General features: G+C 41.5%; 1 protein-coding gene across 3 annotated transcripts in view; it reads left to right on the top strand.

Moving 5' to 3' along the window:
• Positions 1–16,215, top strand: part of LOC309333926 (connector enhancer of kinase suppressor of ras 2-like) — a 322,761-nt gene that overhangs the window by 177,657 nt on the left and 128,889 nt on the right. For all 3 annotated transcript variants that reach the window (XM_081847924.1, XM_081847923.1, XM_081847922.1), the window contains exon 8: positions 6,425–6,493. In XM_081847924.1, the coding sequence (XP_081704050.1) occupies positions 6,425–6,493 (69 nt within the window). The remainder of the gene's footprint in view (positions 1–6,424; positions 6,494–16,215) is intronic.

Genomic DNA, 16,215 nt, shown 5'->3' with positions numbered 1-16,215 from the left:
TAAAGCTCCAACAAATGTTGTCAAAGGCTTTCTCTGCATCCACAAAAATCAAAACAGCTTTTCTATTTATGTCAGTTTCCAGGAGTTCTAAAATGTCTATAATATTCCTCACATTGTCTGACAATTGCCTGCCTGGTAGAAAGCCAGTTTGGTCCCTGTGAATCTCCTCTAACAAAACTTTTTTGAATCTTTTTGCTAAAATGTCTGCAAAAATTTTATAATCCACATTCAAGAGTGATATAGGGCGGTAATTCTTAACTTGATGTTTCTCAGTTTCTGTCTTCGGTATAAGTGAGATGAATGCTTCCTTCCACGATTCGGGAGCCTTTTTCCCTTCCAAAATTTGATTGCAAACTTCTTTCAATGGTTGTATTAACCAATCCTTCAGTGCTTTATAGTATCTCGCAGTTAGTCCATCTGGTCCTGGTGATTTTCCCAGCTGCATATCCTGAATGGCGCTCTCTATTTCTTGATCTGTAATTTTCTCATTTAAACTCCTTCTATTATTTTCAGAGATTTTTGGTAAGCCGTATTTTCCAATAAATTCTTCTATCTCCTGTTCGTTTTTTGGCCCTTGTTTGTATAATTTCTTGAAGAAACTTTGAAAACAATTACTTATCTCATTTGGTTTATTAATAGGCTTCCCATCTACTTCGAGTGATGTCACTGTATTCAATTTTTGCCTCTTTTTCAATTGCCAAGACAGTAGCTTCCCACATTTATCTGCGGATTCAAAAGTCTTTTGTCTCATTTGTTTAATTTTCCATTCTATTTCCTGATTCATCAATTCCATATATTGTGTTTGATAGAATTTTATTTCTCTTAATATCTCTTGAGATTTAGGCTTAGATCTCAATTTCTTCTCCCCTTCTTTTATTAGATTCCAAATTTTCTCTTTCTTCTCATTCTGTTTTTTCCTCTTTATTGAATTCTGTTGTATTAGGAAGCCACGCATCACGGCTTTACTTGCATCCCAAATAACTCTTTTTTCAGTGTCTGATCTCAGGTTAATCTCGAAGTAGTCTTTAAGTGTCTTTTGAGCCTTTTTACAAATTTCTTCATCTCCAAAGAGAGTGTCATTCATTCTCCATCTAAAGGTTCCAGCTGTTGTCAGTTTCATTTCCATCTTGACAGCATTGTGGTCAGAACAGGTCTTTGGGCAGATTTCTATTTTTTTAACTTTTGATGCCAGATTACTAGAAGTCCATATTTGATCAATTCTAGTCCATGTCATTTTTGCTTCAGAGAAGAAGGTCCCCTCCCTTTCCAGAGGGTTCCTAGTTCTCCAAATGTCAATCAGGTCCATAGTGTCAGTCAGTTCAAAGAATGTCTTTGGTAGTCTTCCATCATTAGATATTATTTGTCTTTGGGCCTTGTCCATGTTTGTGGAGACAACTCCATTCATATCACCCATCATTATAATTTTAAAGTCCAAAAAGTCCATTAAAGTCTCATGCAACTTCTTGAAGAATTCAGCCTTCCCCTCATTTGGTGCATATACTCCAACAATCAAAATCTTTTCTCCATGAATTTGAATTTCCACTGCCAGGTATCTTCCTTGGTCATCCTTAAAGATCAGTTTTGGTTCAAATTTTTCCTTGACATAGATCACAACTCCTCTTTTCTTAACTCTATCTGATGAAATAAATTCTTGTCCTAATCTCTTATTTGTTAAAAGTTTTCTATGTGTCCTGGCAATGTGAGTTTCTTGTAGACAGATTACATCTAGATGTTCCTTCTTTAATAGATGGAATACTTGACCCCTTTTTCGAGGGTGGTTCAAACCATTACAATTCCAGCTGAAGAGTTGCAGAGACATTTTTGTTACTGGGTAGCTCTTCCACCGACTGCACCAAGTTGTTGTTCCTCCTCGGTCGGTGCTCGGTTCAGTCCAAATGATAGATTTGAAATGTCCGGTACTTCCCCCTCACTAACAGTTCCTTTCTGAAGATCCTCTTGATTTCTTTCCAAAAAGAGTTCTTTATCCTGGTTTGTTTTTATTTTAATTTTCTTCCCTTTAAAGTTAAAGGACAACCCTTGTGGAAATTCCCACCTGAATGGGATATTATTCTGTTTAAGTAGATCAACTAATTCTTTAAATTGAGATCTAACCTCCAAAAAGTATTTAGGAATATCCTTGAAAATCTGGATCTGAGAATTTTTAATGACCAAGGCCTTCTGGAAATGTAGGTTCAGTATTTTGTCTCTTTGTTCCTTTGATCCCAAGGTAATTAAACAGTCTCTTGGCTTCTTCCCTTGCTTCCTGCCAATCCGAAAGGCTGAGGTTATCACAAATTCATCTTCTTCTCCATCTAACTCATCATTCCAAAAATCTTGAAATTTATCTGTGAGGAATTCCCCAAGCTTGTCCTCTTCCTCTTCTGGAACCAGTCTTAATTTCAAGTTCTTGCTTTTCCTTTCCAGTTCTAGTAGGGCTAATGCTGTATCATGTTCATGTACTTTTTTTGCAATAGGCGCAAACTTTCCTTTGGTTTCTTCGGCAGCAGACCTAGCACTCTCAGCTATTCTCCTTGTTTCCGTAGACTCTTGAACCAAACGGTTTATAGAATCTGTATTAGATGAGATTGTTGTTGTGTTCAGGTCTAGTCTTGTTGTCAGCTCCGTCAGTTTCTTAGAGTTCTCTGTAGACTGTTTAGTAAGTTCTGCAGATTGCTTGGTGAGTACTTCTAATGACTGATTTATTTTGAGCAGAGCCTGTGTCATTGACTCCATTGATGCTGCTGTTATTTTTTCTTGTGCAGCTGCTGCTCCTGATAAAGAGCCTCTTTTTTGAGCTTGTTTTTGAGCCTGCTTTGTTTTACTTCTTGTTGAAATTTCTTCTGGCGGGTTGCTCATAACTCAAGGTCATTCACACAGGAAAGTTGCAAGTGGAAAATCCCGCTGGATACACCGTAATACAACTGAAGCCCTCTAGAGGAGGCAATTGTAACCATCCAAAGGCACCCACAACAAAGAAACAGAAAGTCCAAAGGCAAAAGTCCCACTAAGAGTCTTTAATTTGTAGCACTTTACTGTTAAAATTGTAATCCACCATGTTTATCAGCCAGAGCAAAAAAAGACAAGCATGGCTTCTTAACTGTCCCAAAATAACTTTCTCCATACTTTCTCGGTATTTTTGGGAAAGGATCCATGCCAGATGCTAGATGAAGTTGTTTCTAAACCATCCTATTATTGCCCGATTTTTGAGTTTTGTCCTCCTTTTGCAGCCACCAAGAAACCCTTTGTCACACCTTCCTTCCAGTGAAGAAATGCAATTTCCCCTGCAATCTTCCCTCACCTACCCCCATACCTCTGCCATTAATTATATATGGAAGGGTTATCATAGCTCAGTGGCAGAACATCACTTTGCATGCAGAAGGCCACCACTTCAATCCCTGGCACTTCCAGGTAGATCTGGGAGAGAACCCTTCCTGAAACCCTGGAGGGATACTGCCACTTGCTGTTGACAATACAGAGCTAGATGAACCAATAGGTCTGCTTCAGGCAACTTCCTATTTTCCCATTTGCCCTGTTGCCTTCTGAGCAGGCCAGCTACTTTGGTAGGTTGGGCTTTTGAACCTTGCCTTACCTAGGCAGACAAAAAGAAGTACTTCTTCGCATAGTTCCAACTATGATATTCTCTGCAACAAGACGTGGTGGTGGCCACAAACTTGGATGTCTTTAAAGTGGGTTAGGTGAACTCATGGAGTATAAGGCTGTCAACGATTGCAGCCCACCATGGCTTTGTTCTACCTTCACCAGCAGAGGCAGTATGCCTCTGAATGCCAATTGCTGGGAACTACAAGTAGTTGGGACGCGGGTGGCGCTGTGGGTTAAACCACAGAGTGTAGGACTTGCCAATCAGGAGGTCGGCGGTTCGAATCCCCACGACAGGGTGAGCTCCCGTTGCTCAGTTCCTGCTTATGGGCTTCCCATAGACATGTGGTTGGGCTGCTGTGAGAACAGGCTGCAGAGCTACATGAGCCTTTGACCTCATCCAACAGGGCTGTTCGTAGGTTAATACAGAATATTACTTTTTTGTTTACAGCTAGCTGTGCCCTGGCTTTCTCAGGCATCTGGTTTCTGACAAGTGCAATAAAATCCTGCCACTTTCCTTAAGTGTCTTTTTTAGTTATACCCTTCTGGTGTTTGGATATACTTTACAGTATTTTCCAGATCCAGGAATCTGCTGTGAACTCCAGCCAAAATCAATTGTACACTATCTTATTACAGAATCCCCACCTCCACTGCCGTTTTTGCTACCGAAAGCAACATACTTTATTAAAAGAAAAATAGGAGGAGGAATAGGGAAGGTGGCAGAGAAGAAGAAGAAGAAGAAGAAGAAGAAGAAGAAGAAGAAGAAGAAGCATCTTTTGTTAAAGAGCTTATAAATGTTTTAATGGGAGAAATTTGTCAGTCAACGACCAAATGAAAGCCATAAATCTTTTAGTGACGAATGTCCCTCATCTTTGGGGCTGCTGTTCAGCAAACATAAGGAAGTGGGACACACCCACAGCTTGCCACTTCGTTTCTGCTCGAAATGCTCAGTGAAATAAAAGCAACATCAAAGATGTTTCATTCCTAGTACTTCAACCAATTGATTTGGCTTCTCTTTTGAAGGAATAATTGACCCCAGCCAAGATGTAATTGAAAAAGATACCAGAAAAAGCTGGGTCAGAGTCAAGAGATGGGGAGGGCAGGGAAGAGAGAGGCAACTTGAAAAACAAGCCTAGCCTGAACCTTTGCAGCTTATGTTGGAAGAGATCTAAGGGAGAGTTCATACATATTCATGGGGAATGAGACATAATGGATCAAGCATCATCACAGCAGACAGCTGCTTCACACATGCATCTGTCTCGCTTGATTTCTCTATGCTTAATAAGTGCCAGTTGAATGTGGGAACTGTTGTAATATCATGTGTTTGGGCTGATTAGAAAATTCCATCTCTGGTGCAGAGCTGGATCCACGCAGGAGGGGGAAGGGGCCACAGTTCAGTGGTAAAGCATCTTACTTGCATGCAGTAAGTCCCAGGTTCAGTCCCCATAATCTCCAGGAAGGGTAAGAGCTGCAACTCATTAGTAAGTATCTACCTTGAGCTGTGGTCTAAACCACTGAGCCTAGGGCTTGCCGATCAGAAGGTCGGCAGTTTGAATCCCCGCGACGGGGTGAGCTCCCGTTGCTCGGTCCCTGCTCCTGCCAACCTAGCAGTTCAAAAGCACGGCAAAGTGCAAGTAGATAAACAGGTCCAGCGGGAAGGTAAACGGCATTTCCGTGCACTGCTCTGGTTTGCCAGAAGCGGCTTAGTCATGCTGGCCACATGACCCGGAAAAACTGTCTGAGGACAAACGCCGGATCCCTTGGCCAGTAAAGCGAGATGAGTGCCGCAACCCCAGAGTCATTCATGACTGGACTTTACTGTCAGGGGTCCTTTACCTTTACCTTTTACCTTGCATGTACAGAGTTCTAGGCTGAATACCTGGCATTTGCAGATAGGGTGAGAGAACCCTGTTTGCAATCTATGAGAGCTGTTGTTAGTCAGTGTAGACAATACAGAGCTAGATATACCAAAGGCCTGACTCAGCAGAAAGTAGCTTCATATTGTTCCAGTGTTCCTGCAAACACTTGTTCCCGTGTTCCTCCGTTAGGGCTTCCCTCCTATGAAAGTGTCCCCCCAGCCACTGTTTCTGTTCCACTGCATATCATCTTTGCTAAAAGCTGCTTTATTTGTCCCACTGTCCACTGTGGCAAAATTATGTAACTTATGTAATTAGGTCATATAAATTATGTTGCCACTGTATTATTCTACTCCCATTTGTTTCAATGCAAAGGAAATGCAATGCAAATGTAGCAGAGGGAGGAAGTCATCAGTTACATCTAAATTTTATGATACAGTTCTCCAACCAAACCATGTTTACAAGAATGCACATTTATGAGGAAACTGCATAAAACCATATAGAACATTGAAAATAACATATGAAAATGCATTATATTAGGGGAGGTTTCTTGCCAAAATGTGTACATTAGTCAAAACTGCATATAAAAATGCCTTCATTAGGAGAAATGTGCACTAAAGTGCTGATGAATTTTCATGAGGGTTTAAAAATGAAACAAAACCTGTAAATCTTTGCAAAACATGGAGAACTGAGTTTAAGATTGGGGAAAATGAGAAACAGAGAGAACCAAAACTGATAGACTCTTCCCTCCCCAGTCCTCACACATTCCTTTTGAAAGCCTGAAGAGGGCTTAAGAGTGTCACTTTGTAAAGAATGAATCAATATTATCTTGGTGCCAGACAGAATTATGCCATGGACTAGAATTGTAATAGTACAGTTGCAAAGTATGAAGAATTCTACCACTGGGTTTTCCCATTGTCAAGTTTCTCTCTCTCTCTCTCTCCCCCCCCCCCCCATTCTCTTGCCTTTAGTCTCCAGCAGACCAGTGCAAGAAAATCCATGCAGGGGATGAAGTGATCCAAGTCAACCATCAAACTGTGGTGAGTACTTTTCCAATTAAGCCGAGTGTCTCCATTCATCTCCACCTGGCTGCATTGTTCACCACCTTTCACATATTTCTGACGGCTCCCATCACTCCCAACCATCACAGCCAACTGCACCGTCTGGGACTGGTGTGCATTGTACTCCAAAACACCTGGAAGGTACTAGGTTGGTGAAGGCTGGTATAAAGATCCCCTCTTGTTAGCAACACCAGCTTATTGCAAATGCTTATTTTGAGTTGCTATCCTTAGGCACAATTTCTGCTGCGAATTTGTCCTGACGTTGCTGGGGGAAAGTTTGAAATATATTGATTTGTCTTTTTTGCCAAAATGAATGCATACTCAGGCTTGATTCGGAACAAAGGCTCTTGGCAGAGGGAGGGGATAAAGCCTTTAATGTTTTAATGTAAGCAAGAAGTGCCAGGTAAGAGTATCTTTCACTGTGAGCCATTACCAACTAATGGCAACCCCTTCTGGGTTTGGGACCATAGTTCAGCGCTTTGCAGGCAGAAGTTCCCAGATTCAGCCCCCAGAATTTCCATTTAAAGTGACAAGGAAGCAGGCAGTGTGAAAGGTCTTTTCCAGTTGGGGAAGGGGGCAATAGCTCATTGGTAGGGCAATTACTGGTTGGACTGGGGAAGACTCTCTGTCTGAAACATGGTAGAGCTGCTGCCAGTCTGTGTAGGCAGTCCTGAGCTAGATGGACTAGAGGTCTGGCGCAGCTTTCCATATACCTACATTGCTAGGCAATACTGCACTTGATGGACAAATGGTCTCACCTGGTGTAAGGCAGCTCTCTGCTTTCCTGATATCTATGGAGCAAGTTATGTTGCTCTAGGGTTACAGAATCAAAGGGAGGCACATCCTGGAGTGTGTCAAGGGGCCAAGGGCCAGTGGGAGGCTACACCCCAACCTATGGCAGGGGGGAGACTAACCTATCCCAATCTCTTGTCCCAAGAATGAGCAGCTGTAGGGAGCTTGCTTCCCCCCACCCATCTCCCTTCATGAAATAACACTCTACACTAACCACCTGTTACTGGAAGGGAGGCATGTTCTGGCCTACGCCACCAGCCATGTGACTCTTGGCCACTAATAGGCTGACCCCCTGCCTCCCAAGAAGTGCATCATGGAAAAAGCCACATCCATTGCATAACAAAGGACCAGCTGCTCCAGTGCTTGCATTCCTTTCCCCTCCCCGGTTCTTTTCCCTTTTACGTCATGTCCATTAGATTGTGAGCCTGCAGGCAGAGACTGTCTTCCCTTTTGTACCATGCTTACAAAATGGTGAGCAGTTTAAAGGTGTTTAATAATACCATTGCTGCGATTGCACTGTTTACTGCCATATAAACCTGCCTGATAATTAAGAGCTTCTTTGGAGTCTCTTCTCTGCATTCCCCTGTCTTCAGATAAGACTTGTAGAAGTGACTGGAACAGGGCCTTTTATGTGGTGGTGCCCTGCTTCTAGAACTCCCCAAACAACAATATTTTCCTGGTTCACCTCTTGCTAAATTTTGGTGGATTGTCATGTTTGCACACGCTGTTGTCTTTGGTGCTATTGTCTATTTTACTCTGGTTATTACCGTACTTATTTTATACTCTGAAATATATATTTTTATTTTGGTGATTTGGATTATTGGCTCTATGATTTTTTAAAAAAATCTTTGTTTTACAAGCCACCTGTGTTGAGCAATAATGTTTGAAGAAATGCAAACAATAAGCACATACTAAAACTAAACTGAAGTTGAATTTGTCAGGGCAGATTTGGTTGGGAATAACCTCTGCTTATGGGATCTCAGCTTGGCTCTGGATGTTACAAGAAGTGCCAACTAGAGGTGTGGTATTTTCTGAAAAGCTCCGTGCTGCTGTTATCTGCAGGGATTTTTTTCTAATTTTCATCTTGTTCCTTGATCTCAATGAGAAGTGAGGTATTATTATTTTTTACCAGCTTCACTAAAAATGTGAGCAATTCTTACATAATATATACAGCATTATATACTGTAAAAAGTGCCGTATTATGCACACATACTCTCCAGGTTTCCTTAATTAACCAGCACATAAACAAATACAGCAACATATATTACTATATGAAATTACCTATTAATACGATGTATTAATACTTTGCAGAAATATAATACAGCATAGAGCTTGACTCTTCCATACATATTAATGTATATGTTAATGTATATTATATGCAGAATGCACATGATATATATTTTTCTGTGTATAATTTTGCATTGCTCACACAGAATCAGGCAAGTGTGGGTATAAAGTGTGCTCTCTGCATAAGAGGCAGTCTAGTGTGGGCTAGGCTTAGCCAGGTTAGAACTGCCATATTATATGTATAGGCCACTTTAAAACAATTTTCTCCTCCACCCGTAGTGCTGTCAACATGCATGAAAAGGGACGCAATCCTCTTTAGGAAGCATTGCAAGACAGATACCCATGCAGGCTGTTTGGAAGCCTAGTTCAATTTTCTAAGAATCTGAGGGTGGCTCTGCTGGATCAGATTAGGGTTTCATCCTGTCCAGCAAACTGTGTCCAACAAGGAGCAGCCATTTGCTTCTGGAAGCTCATGAGCAAGTCATAAAGGCTACCTCTGTTGTTTAATGACATCTACTCAAAGAGGTGTGCTGCCCCCATATGTTGGCATTGTTAAGATCATCCACAGAAACCTTATTGTTAGTTCCGAATCCATATTTGGCTGGGACAAAGAGGAAGGGAATTTTCTTTGGCCTCACCCAGTATTTGATACTCTTCCTTAGAGCGGTTTGCCTTGCCCCTTCTGTATTCGCCTTCCACCACAATGCAACATTCTTTGGCTTTTAGGGGCTGGTTCTTTATTTTCTCTTTTCAATTGCTTGCCTACCATCATAATTATGCACAATCTCTCTTTTCTTACCCTGACTTCTCTTAATGTTTTATGACGCTTTTGACTGCTGGATTTCATTGCTGTTCTTTCATGTCTGTACAGGGCTGATTGTACTGTGTTGTATGTTGCAAATTTTGTTTGTAAGATTCCCTGAACTTTGGCGAAAGGTGGATCTTAAATGTTTGCTTGCTTGCTTCAATTTGTGTCTCACCTAATACAAATATTCTCTAGGCTAGTAGCCCTCAACCCATCTTTAACCAAAACATATGTTTGAGAACCAATTTCTTTGTTACTGTTATTAATAATAATACTTGCATACTGTTATTAATAATACTTGTACACTGCTTTATATTTCAGTAAATGCATATGTGGTTTACATATATCAACCAAAATCAATATATTTGTGGTAGTGCTGCTTAGATCAGGCTGTGATCCAGTGCTAGATCCCAAACCACCAATGGAGGATTAATGCTCTAAGCCAGGGGTTCCCAAACTTGGGTCTCCAGCTGTTTTTTTTGTCTACAACTTCCATCATCCTTAGCTAGCAGGGATGATGGGAATTGTAGGTTGTTTTTAAAAACAAAACAAAAACACAGATGGAAACCCAAGTTTGGAAAACCCTTCTCTAGGCTACACACCAATAAGAAAGACAAAATCATAATATACAGCATTTCAGTAAAAACATAAATCAGTAACAGGGAAATAATATTTTTTTAATGAATTTTTATTAAGATTTTAAAGGTTACAGAAAAATTCCGAATTCCACGGAGCGGGTTCCTCTCAGTCAGAGGAACGCCGCCATTGCCGATGGCACTAACCCGGAAGTCCTGTAACAGGGAAATAATAAAAAAGAGGGGAATTGAAGGTATTGAAGGAATTCTCCTGCCTTTTTTAAAAGTCAAAACAGATTTGCCCCTGTTTTAAAATGAACCCCCCCCCCCATTTTATCCAAGTGGGAAGGGAAATAAGTACTTAAGCTCCAATTGCGGCATATCAACCACTTCTCATTCTGGGAGCATATTAGGGGAAGAGGAAGATCCACACCCAGATTGCTAGTGAGAGCCACTGTGGTATAATTGTTATAGTGCTGGGCTAATAATAACAATAATTTTATTATTTATATGCCGCCCATCTGAATTGGTTGCCCCAGCCACTTTGGGCAGTTCCGACAAAATATCAAAAACACAATAAGAGCTCAAACATTAAAAAAAAAAACTTTCCTGATGTCTTCCAAAAGTTATATAATTGTTTATCTGTTTGGCATCTGATGGGAGGGTGTTCCACAGGGCGGGCGCAACTACTGAAAAGGCCCTCTGCCTGGTTCCCTGTAAAGAGCCACTTTCACATCCTCACTCAGCCACAAAACTCACTTGGCGACTTCAGCCCTTCACTGCCTCTCAGCCTATCCTACCTCAAAGGGTGGCTGTGAGGATAAAACATGTAAGATGTGGTGCAGGGGAACCATACATAGTACCTGGATCTCCTTGGAGGAAAGGTGGGGTACCTGGAGGTGGAGGGGCAACTGCAGGGGTTTTCCTGACTGAAAGGAGGAGAATGGATGTCCTGCTATGCCCACAGCTGCCACACACCCCACCTGCCTGTGGTCTCTCCTATGATCCTTGTGCTCCCCCCAGATTTATGGGATTGAAGCAGCAAAACCAACACAGCATGAAAATCCTGTACAGGGAGATGCAGTCAGACAAATTCCATCAAGCCATCAAATAGTTTAAATGCACACATTTGGTTATAATGGCTAATAGCTATTTGATTGATCTACCCCACATGAGTTGTTAGGGGTGGGCACTGAAAAACAAACCCACTATCTCATAGTGTTGTCTCACAACATGGCTGTAGGACATCTTTTAGTGTCATCATGTTGGGGAATCCATCTGGGAAGATGTTCCCAACCTAATGGTCATATTCTCTCCAGGGGCTAACAAGTGAGATAGGGACCAGCCACTATGCAAAAATGTCTGCATGAAAAGGGAGTTAATCCTCTTTTGGATGCATTGCAATACAGATAATCCATGCAGACTTTTTGGAAGCCTCATTTAGTTTTCTAAACTGACTGTACATTTCTAACATTGCTTGTATGTAATGTGTGGAATACACATATGTCATATTCCGTAGACTATATAGAATATACCTGTACATATTCTATGGACTATATACAAGCAATGCTAGAAGGAATGTGGAGGGACAGAAATACAACATTCCCAGAAAGAAAAAAACAAAATAACTAAGGCAAAAGGGATACTGCAGAGCTGGAAAGGTTCAGAAAAGGATATGCTAAATGATTGAGGGGTTGAAGCAACGCTCTTCCGAGAAAAGTGGCAACGTTTAGGGGCTTCTTCATTTAGAAAAATGTGGGGGCATGAAAGAGATAAAAGTGCACATTGTGTGAAGAAAGTGGAAGGGAAAAAAGCTTTTCTTCCTATCTTATAACAGTAGAGCTTGGGGACATGCAAGCAGAATGCTGGAAGATTCGGAAGAGATAAAAGAAAGTGCATTTTACATGGCACATAGTTAAACTGTGAAATTAGCTCACACAGGAGGCAGTGATGGCCACCCACTTGGATGGCTTTGAAATATTAGATTCATGGAGGTAAAGCCTAGTAAACACAACGGCCATGTCCTCTGAATACAGGTTGTTGGGAATTGCAGGTGAAAAGAGTGCTATTGCATGCAGGTCCTGCTTATGGGCTCACTAAGGGCATCTGGTTGGCCAATGAGAACAGAGTACTGGGCTAAGGCCTTTATCCCGATACTGCTGGGATTTTCTTACATACTTAAAGTGTTTTGTTTTGTTTTTTAAGTCTTGAATCACACCACAGCCATATGTGTGCTGGGATACAAGTTACTTTGCATCTGAAACTTCCAGTTTGGGGTTTCTTACCTTATCTTTTCTGTTGTGACCCAGCAGACTTAATTTAGCCTCCAAACTGTTCTGCCCTTTAAATTAAGGAGCCACTCAACACACTTATTTCTAATTAGTTGCACAAATGCTACTTTCAGTAAGGTAAGAACTGTCTGTAGAAATATCAGAGCCTTATGTTCAGCTTCAAGAGTCCAAAAGTAGATTTGCTAATTAAATCACCTATGTGGGGGGGGTGCACTAATCATAAATTGGAATACTTAAATCATTCTCAGAGATCAGAGAATCACAGTATTGTAGGGTTGGAAGGGATCCAAAGGGGATCCCATGTCCAACCTCATGCAATGCAGGAATCTCAACTAAAGTACCCATAGCCATCTAACCTCTGCTTATAAACCTCCAATGAAGGAGAGACCACCACCTTCTGGGGGAGTCCATTCCACTGCCAAAGTTCTTCCTGATGTTTAGTTGGAATCTCCATTATTATTATTATTATTATTATTATTATTATTATTATTATTAAATATTCTAACTTGAGCAGGAGAAAACAAACTTGCTCCATCCGCCATGCCCCAGCCCTTTAGATATTTGAAGATGACTATCATATCTCCTCTTAGTCTCCTCTTTTCCTGGCTCCTTCAACTATGCCCAACTCCCTCAACTGTTCCCCATAAGGCTTGGCATCCCTATTCATAACTGGCTATTTTGATGTTAACAGATCACTTTCACCATGTTTGGCATTGAAATTTGTTGTGCAGTCAGACCGTTTTCATCCTATTTGAATTGGCTAACCACAAGTGCTCTCTTTATTACAGCAGGATCCAATTTTATCATAAATACGTACTGACTTACTGTATTTATTCATTCTTGCACCTTGACCTCATCCTGTTTGAGCTCCAGTGTTCCACAACTGGGCTACCTTCTTTGCTGCCAAGGCTTCAGCCAGAGGGAGCAAGTTTTAAATCGATCTAAAACGAGGTAAATTGTGACACACAAATCAAGACAATTGACATCTGTCTTTAGATCTCCCATCGCTTTACATTTTTTATAAAAAGCAACAATTAGAAGCCCCAATTCAGACTGGGACTAGAGTTCTGTGGGGGGAGAGTTGTTAATGTAGGAAGTGTGGAACTTGTGGCTCTTCAGATGTTATTGGACTATACCTCCCATCAGCTTCAACCAACATGGTCAATGGTCAGGGATGATGGGAGTTGCCAAGAACATTTGGAAAGACACAGGTTCCCCATTCCTGGTTAATACTTCCCTCGCTCCTGTAGTTGGAGAGAGTTCCCTCTCCCCACCCCCCTCCAGCTGCTGTTTGCTCTAGTAGGGAATGTATTAAAGTATTAATAGTTCTATTTTCAGCAGGTACTTGTAGATATAGAAATGTTCTGTGGTGGGCACCTTTCCTAATGTAGCTGCCCATCAATCTTCATAGGCAGAGGACAGACAATAGGTGATGGTGGTGGATGCCAGCACACTGGAAGCCATTTGAAAGATGGATGGCTTCTCACTCCACATTTGCCTCTGGCAAACAGGTTTTGCACATTTTAAAATGGTTTCAAAAGAAATGTCTGTGTGCTGCATGAGAAGTCAACCCACTCTCAAAACACCTGCAATTCTCTTAAATAAAACTCTTATCTACTTCCAGCTTTGCAAGCAGTACACATTTTCCCAGATACCCTTGGTTATCTGTTCCAGGTTCTAATCTTGATTATTCCAAGTCTGTTCTGTATATTTCCTGAAGTCTTATTTTTTGTCTAGTCAAAACAGGTTACTCTTTTTTTTGTTGTTTTTGTTTTTTAAATAGCTTTGCCTTGGCACTGCTTCCTTTGCTTTCAGAAGTTTTTGGACACTTCCTTTGCTTTCTGCCCATCCCATTTTCTGGTTTTTAGCTCTTCTACCAATTGACCATACCTTGGCCTAGCAGCACCCACTTGACTCCAGAACAGGCTTCCTAGATTTCAGACCTGCCATGTTGTTGCTGCTTTTCTTCAAATTCTCCTCCTCTGGTATAGGAATTGCCTCTTCCATTGCTTCCAATTCTCCTGGCTTACAAAATATGAGCAACACCATGGATCACTCCAGTAGTTAGGAAGCCAACTTCAGAGGTGAACATGATGCCTTCCTCCACTGGATTCTGCCTCTCGGGTGGTCCTTCTTCATTAAATCTGCACATTTCCCCCATAACTGATGTGACCCACACCCTGAACATACTTTTGAGGGCTACAGCCAATTGTGAAGGGAAGGGTTGTGGTGGGAAGGGTGCTTTGTGTTGCCAGAGCTTGAAACTATCAGTAGTCTACTGATGTCTGGAGGGGAAGCCTGGGGCTATAGACATGGCAGGTTGGATTGCTTGAACATTGTGAAAAGCTTCACTCCAAAACAGTCTTTAAGGGTAAGGGAGGACATGTCAGAGGTGTATAAAATGATGCATGGTATTGAGAAAGTGAGCAAGAGATGAGCTTTCCTCCCTCTCTCATAGCATTAGAACTTGGGGCCACCCAATGAACATTGGAAGGCTCAGGGCAGGCAAACAGAAGAACTTTTTGACACAGCATGGCGTTAAACTATGGAATTTGCTTCTGCAAGAGGCAGTGATAACCACAAACTTTGATGGCTTTAAGAGGATTCAACAATCTATGGCTATCAATGGCTAATGGCCATGATTACTGTGTTCTGCTTCCACCACCGGAGGGACAATGCCTCTGAATACCAGTTGCTGGAAACTGCAGGAGAGGTGAGTGCTGTTGCACTGAAGTCCTTCTTGTGGGTTCACATAGGCATCAGGTTGCCCACTGCTGGATTACATGAGCCATTGGCCTGATCCAGCGAGGCTGCTCTTTAAATTCTTATGTTCTTAATCTGGGCACAGCTGCCCATCCTGAATCCCTGTCGCTGTGATGCCTACCAGTCTTCTTCTGCTTTTTGCCTCTGCAGCTTCACAAGCTTTCATTCCATTCAAATGTATGGCTTTTGGTGGCAGAACATGGAACACGTTTCAGAAAGTAATAGAGCCAGTATCTTGAGGGGGTTTGGCTAACATGGTGTATAAAAAGAAATGCCCACAAGTTGGTCCTGATTACTTCATCACTCCCAGAAAGAACTGAAGTAGATGAAAGAGTTCTACTTCCCCCAGAGCACTAAACCTGGTGATAATCTGCTCCTATTACATTATCTGTATTTGTGGCCAAGTTATTTATTTAACTTACTTATTTTATGAAATTTATATACCACTTGATTGTAGAAAAACCCAAAGCAATTTACAAAAAGAATAAGACAAATAAAATCATAGGATTATTAATAAAAAAAAACAATTAAATCGAACCATTAAAATGTTCTAAAAATTAAAACCAGCAATGAACTAAAAACACATCGTATATATCTATGTTATTTATGCATTGGGAGCTTGGGGTTTAAAAAAGAGGTATATAACTAAACTGTACCACACAATTAGAGGTATATAACTAAACCGTAACCAAATCCATCCACACGATTATGTGGGAAGCTTGAGAAAGCATAGATCTCCAGCTGTGGCTACAGCACTATTTCTGCTCTGCATTTCCATGCGCCTTTGCCAAATCCTCAGTTAGGCTGCAATCCTAAATCCACTGCTCTGGGAGTAATCCCCATTGGATTCAATGGGACTTACTTCTGAATGGACACCGTTAGGATTGCGCTGCTGGAGTGCTTTTCTCAAGACCCAAGTGCCCAGTTAGCTGACTGCAACATGGCTCCACCTGAATTTGGCTGCATCCATTTATGCATAGAGCACCGTCCAACATCCCTTCTATAAGCAGCACACAGCTAATAGGTAAGAATGTAAGGGACAAGAGAGTTAGCTGTCTACACGCATTAGGGAAGTCACTCCTTCAGACTTAACTGGTCTTAAAATCTTAACCTTATTCCAAGTTTGCCTACTTGCCCACTCTGATTGGTGGAATAGGCACTACTGCAAGTGCCACGTAATACCCGTTC

The sequence above is a fragment of the Podarcis erhardii genome (assembly GCF_964252035.2).
Source record: "Podarcis erhardii genome assembly, chromosome: Z".
Classification (NCBI taxonomy): Eukaryota; Metazoa; Chordata; class Lepidosauria; order Squamata; family Lacertidae; genus Podarcis; species Podarcis erhardii.
Note: the sequence above shows the minus strand (reverse complement) of the source record. Positions and strands in the feature narration are given on the sequence as shown.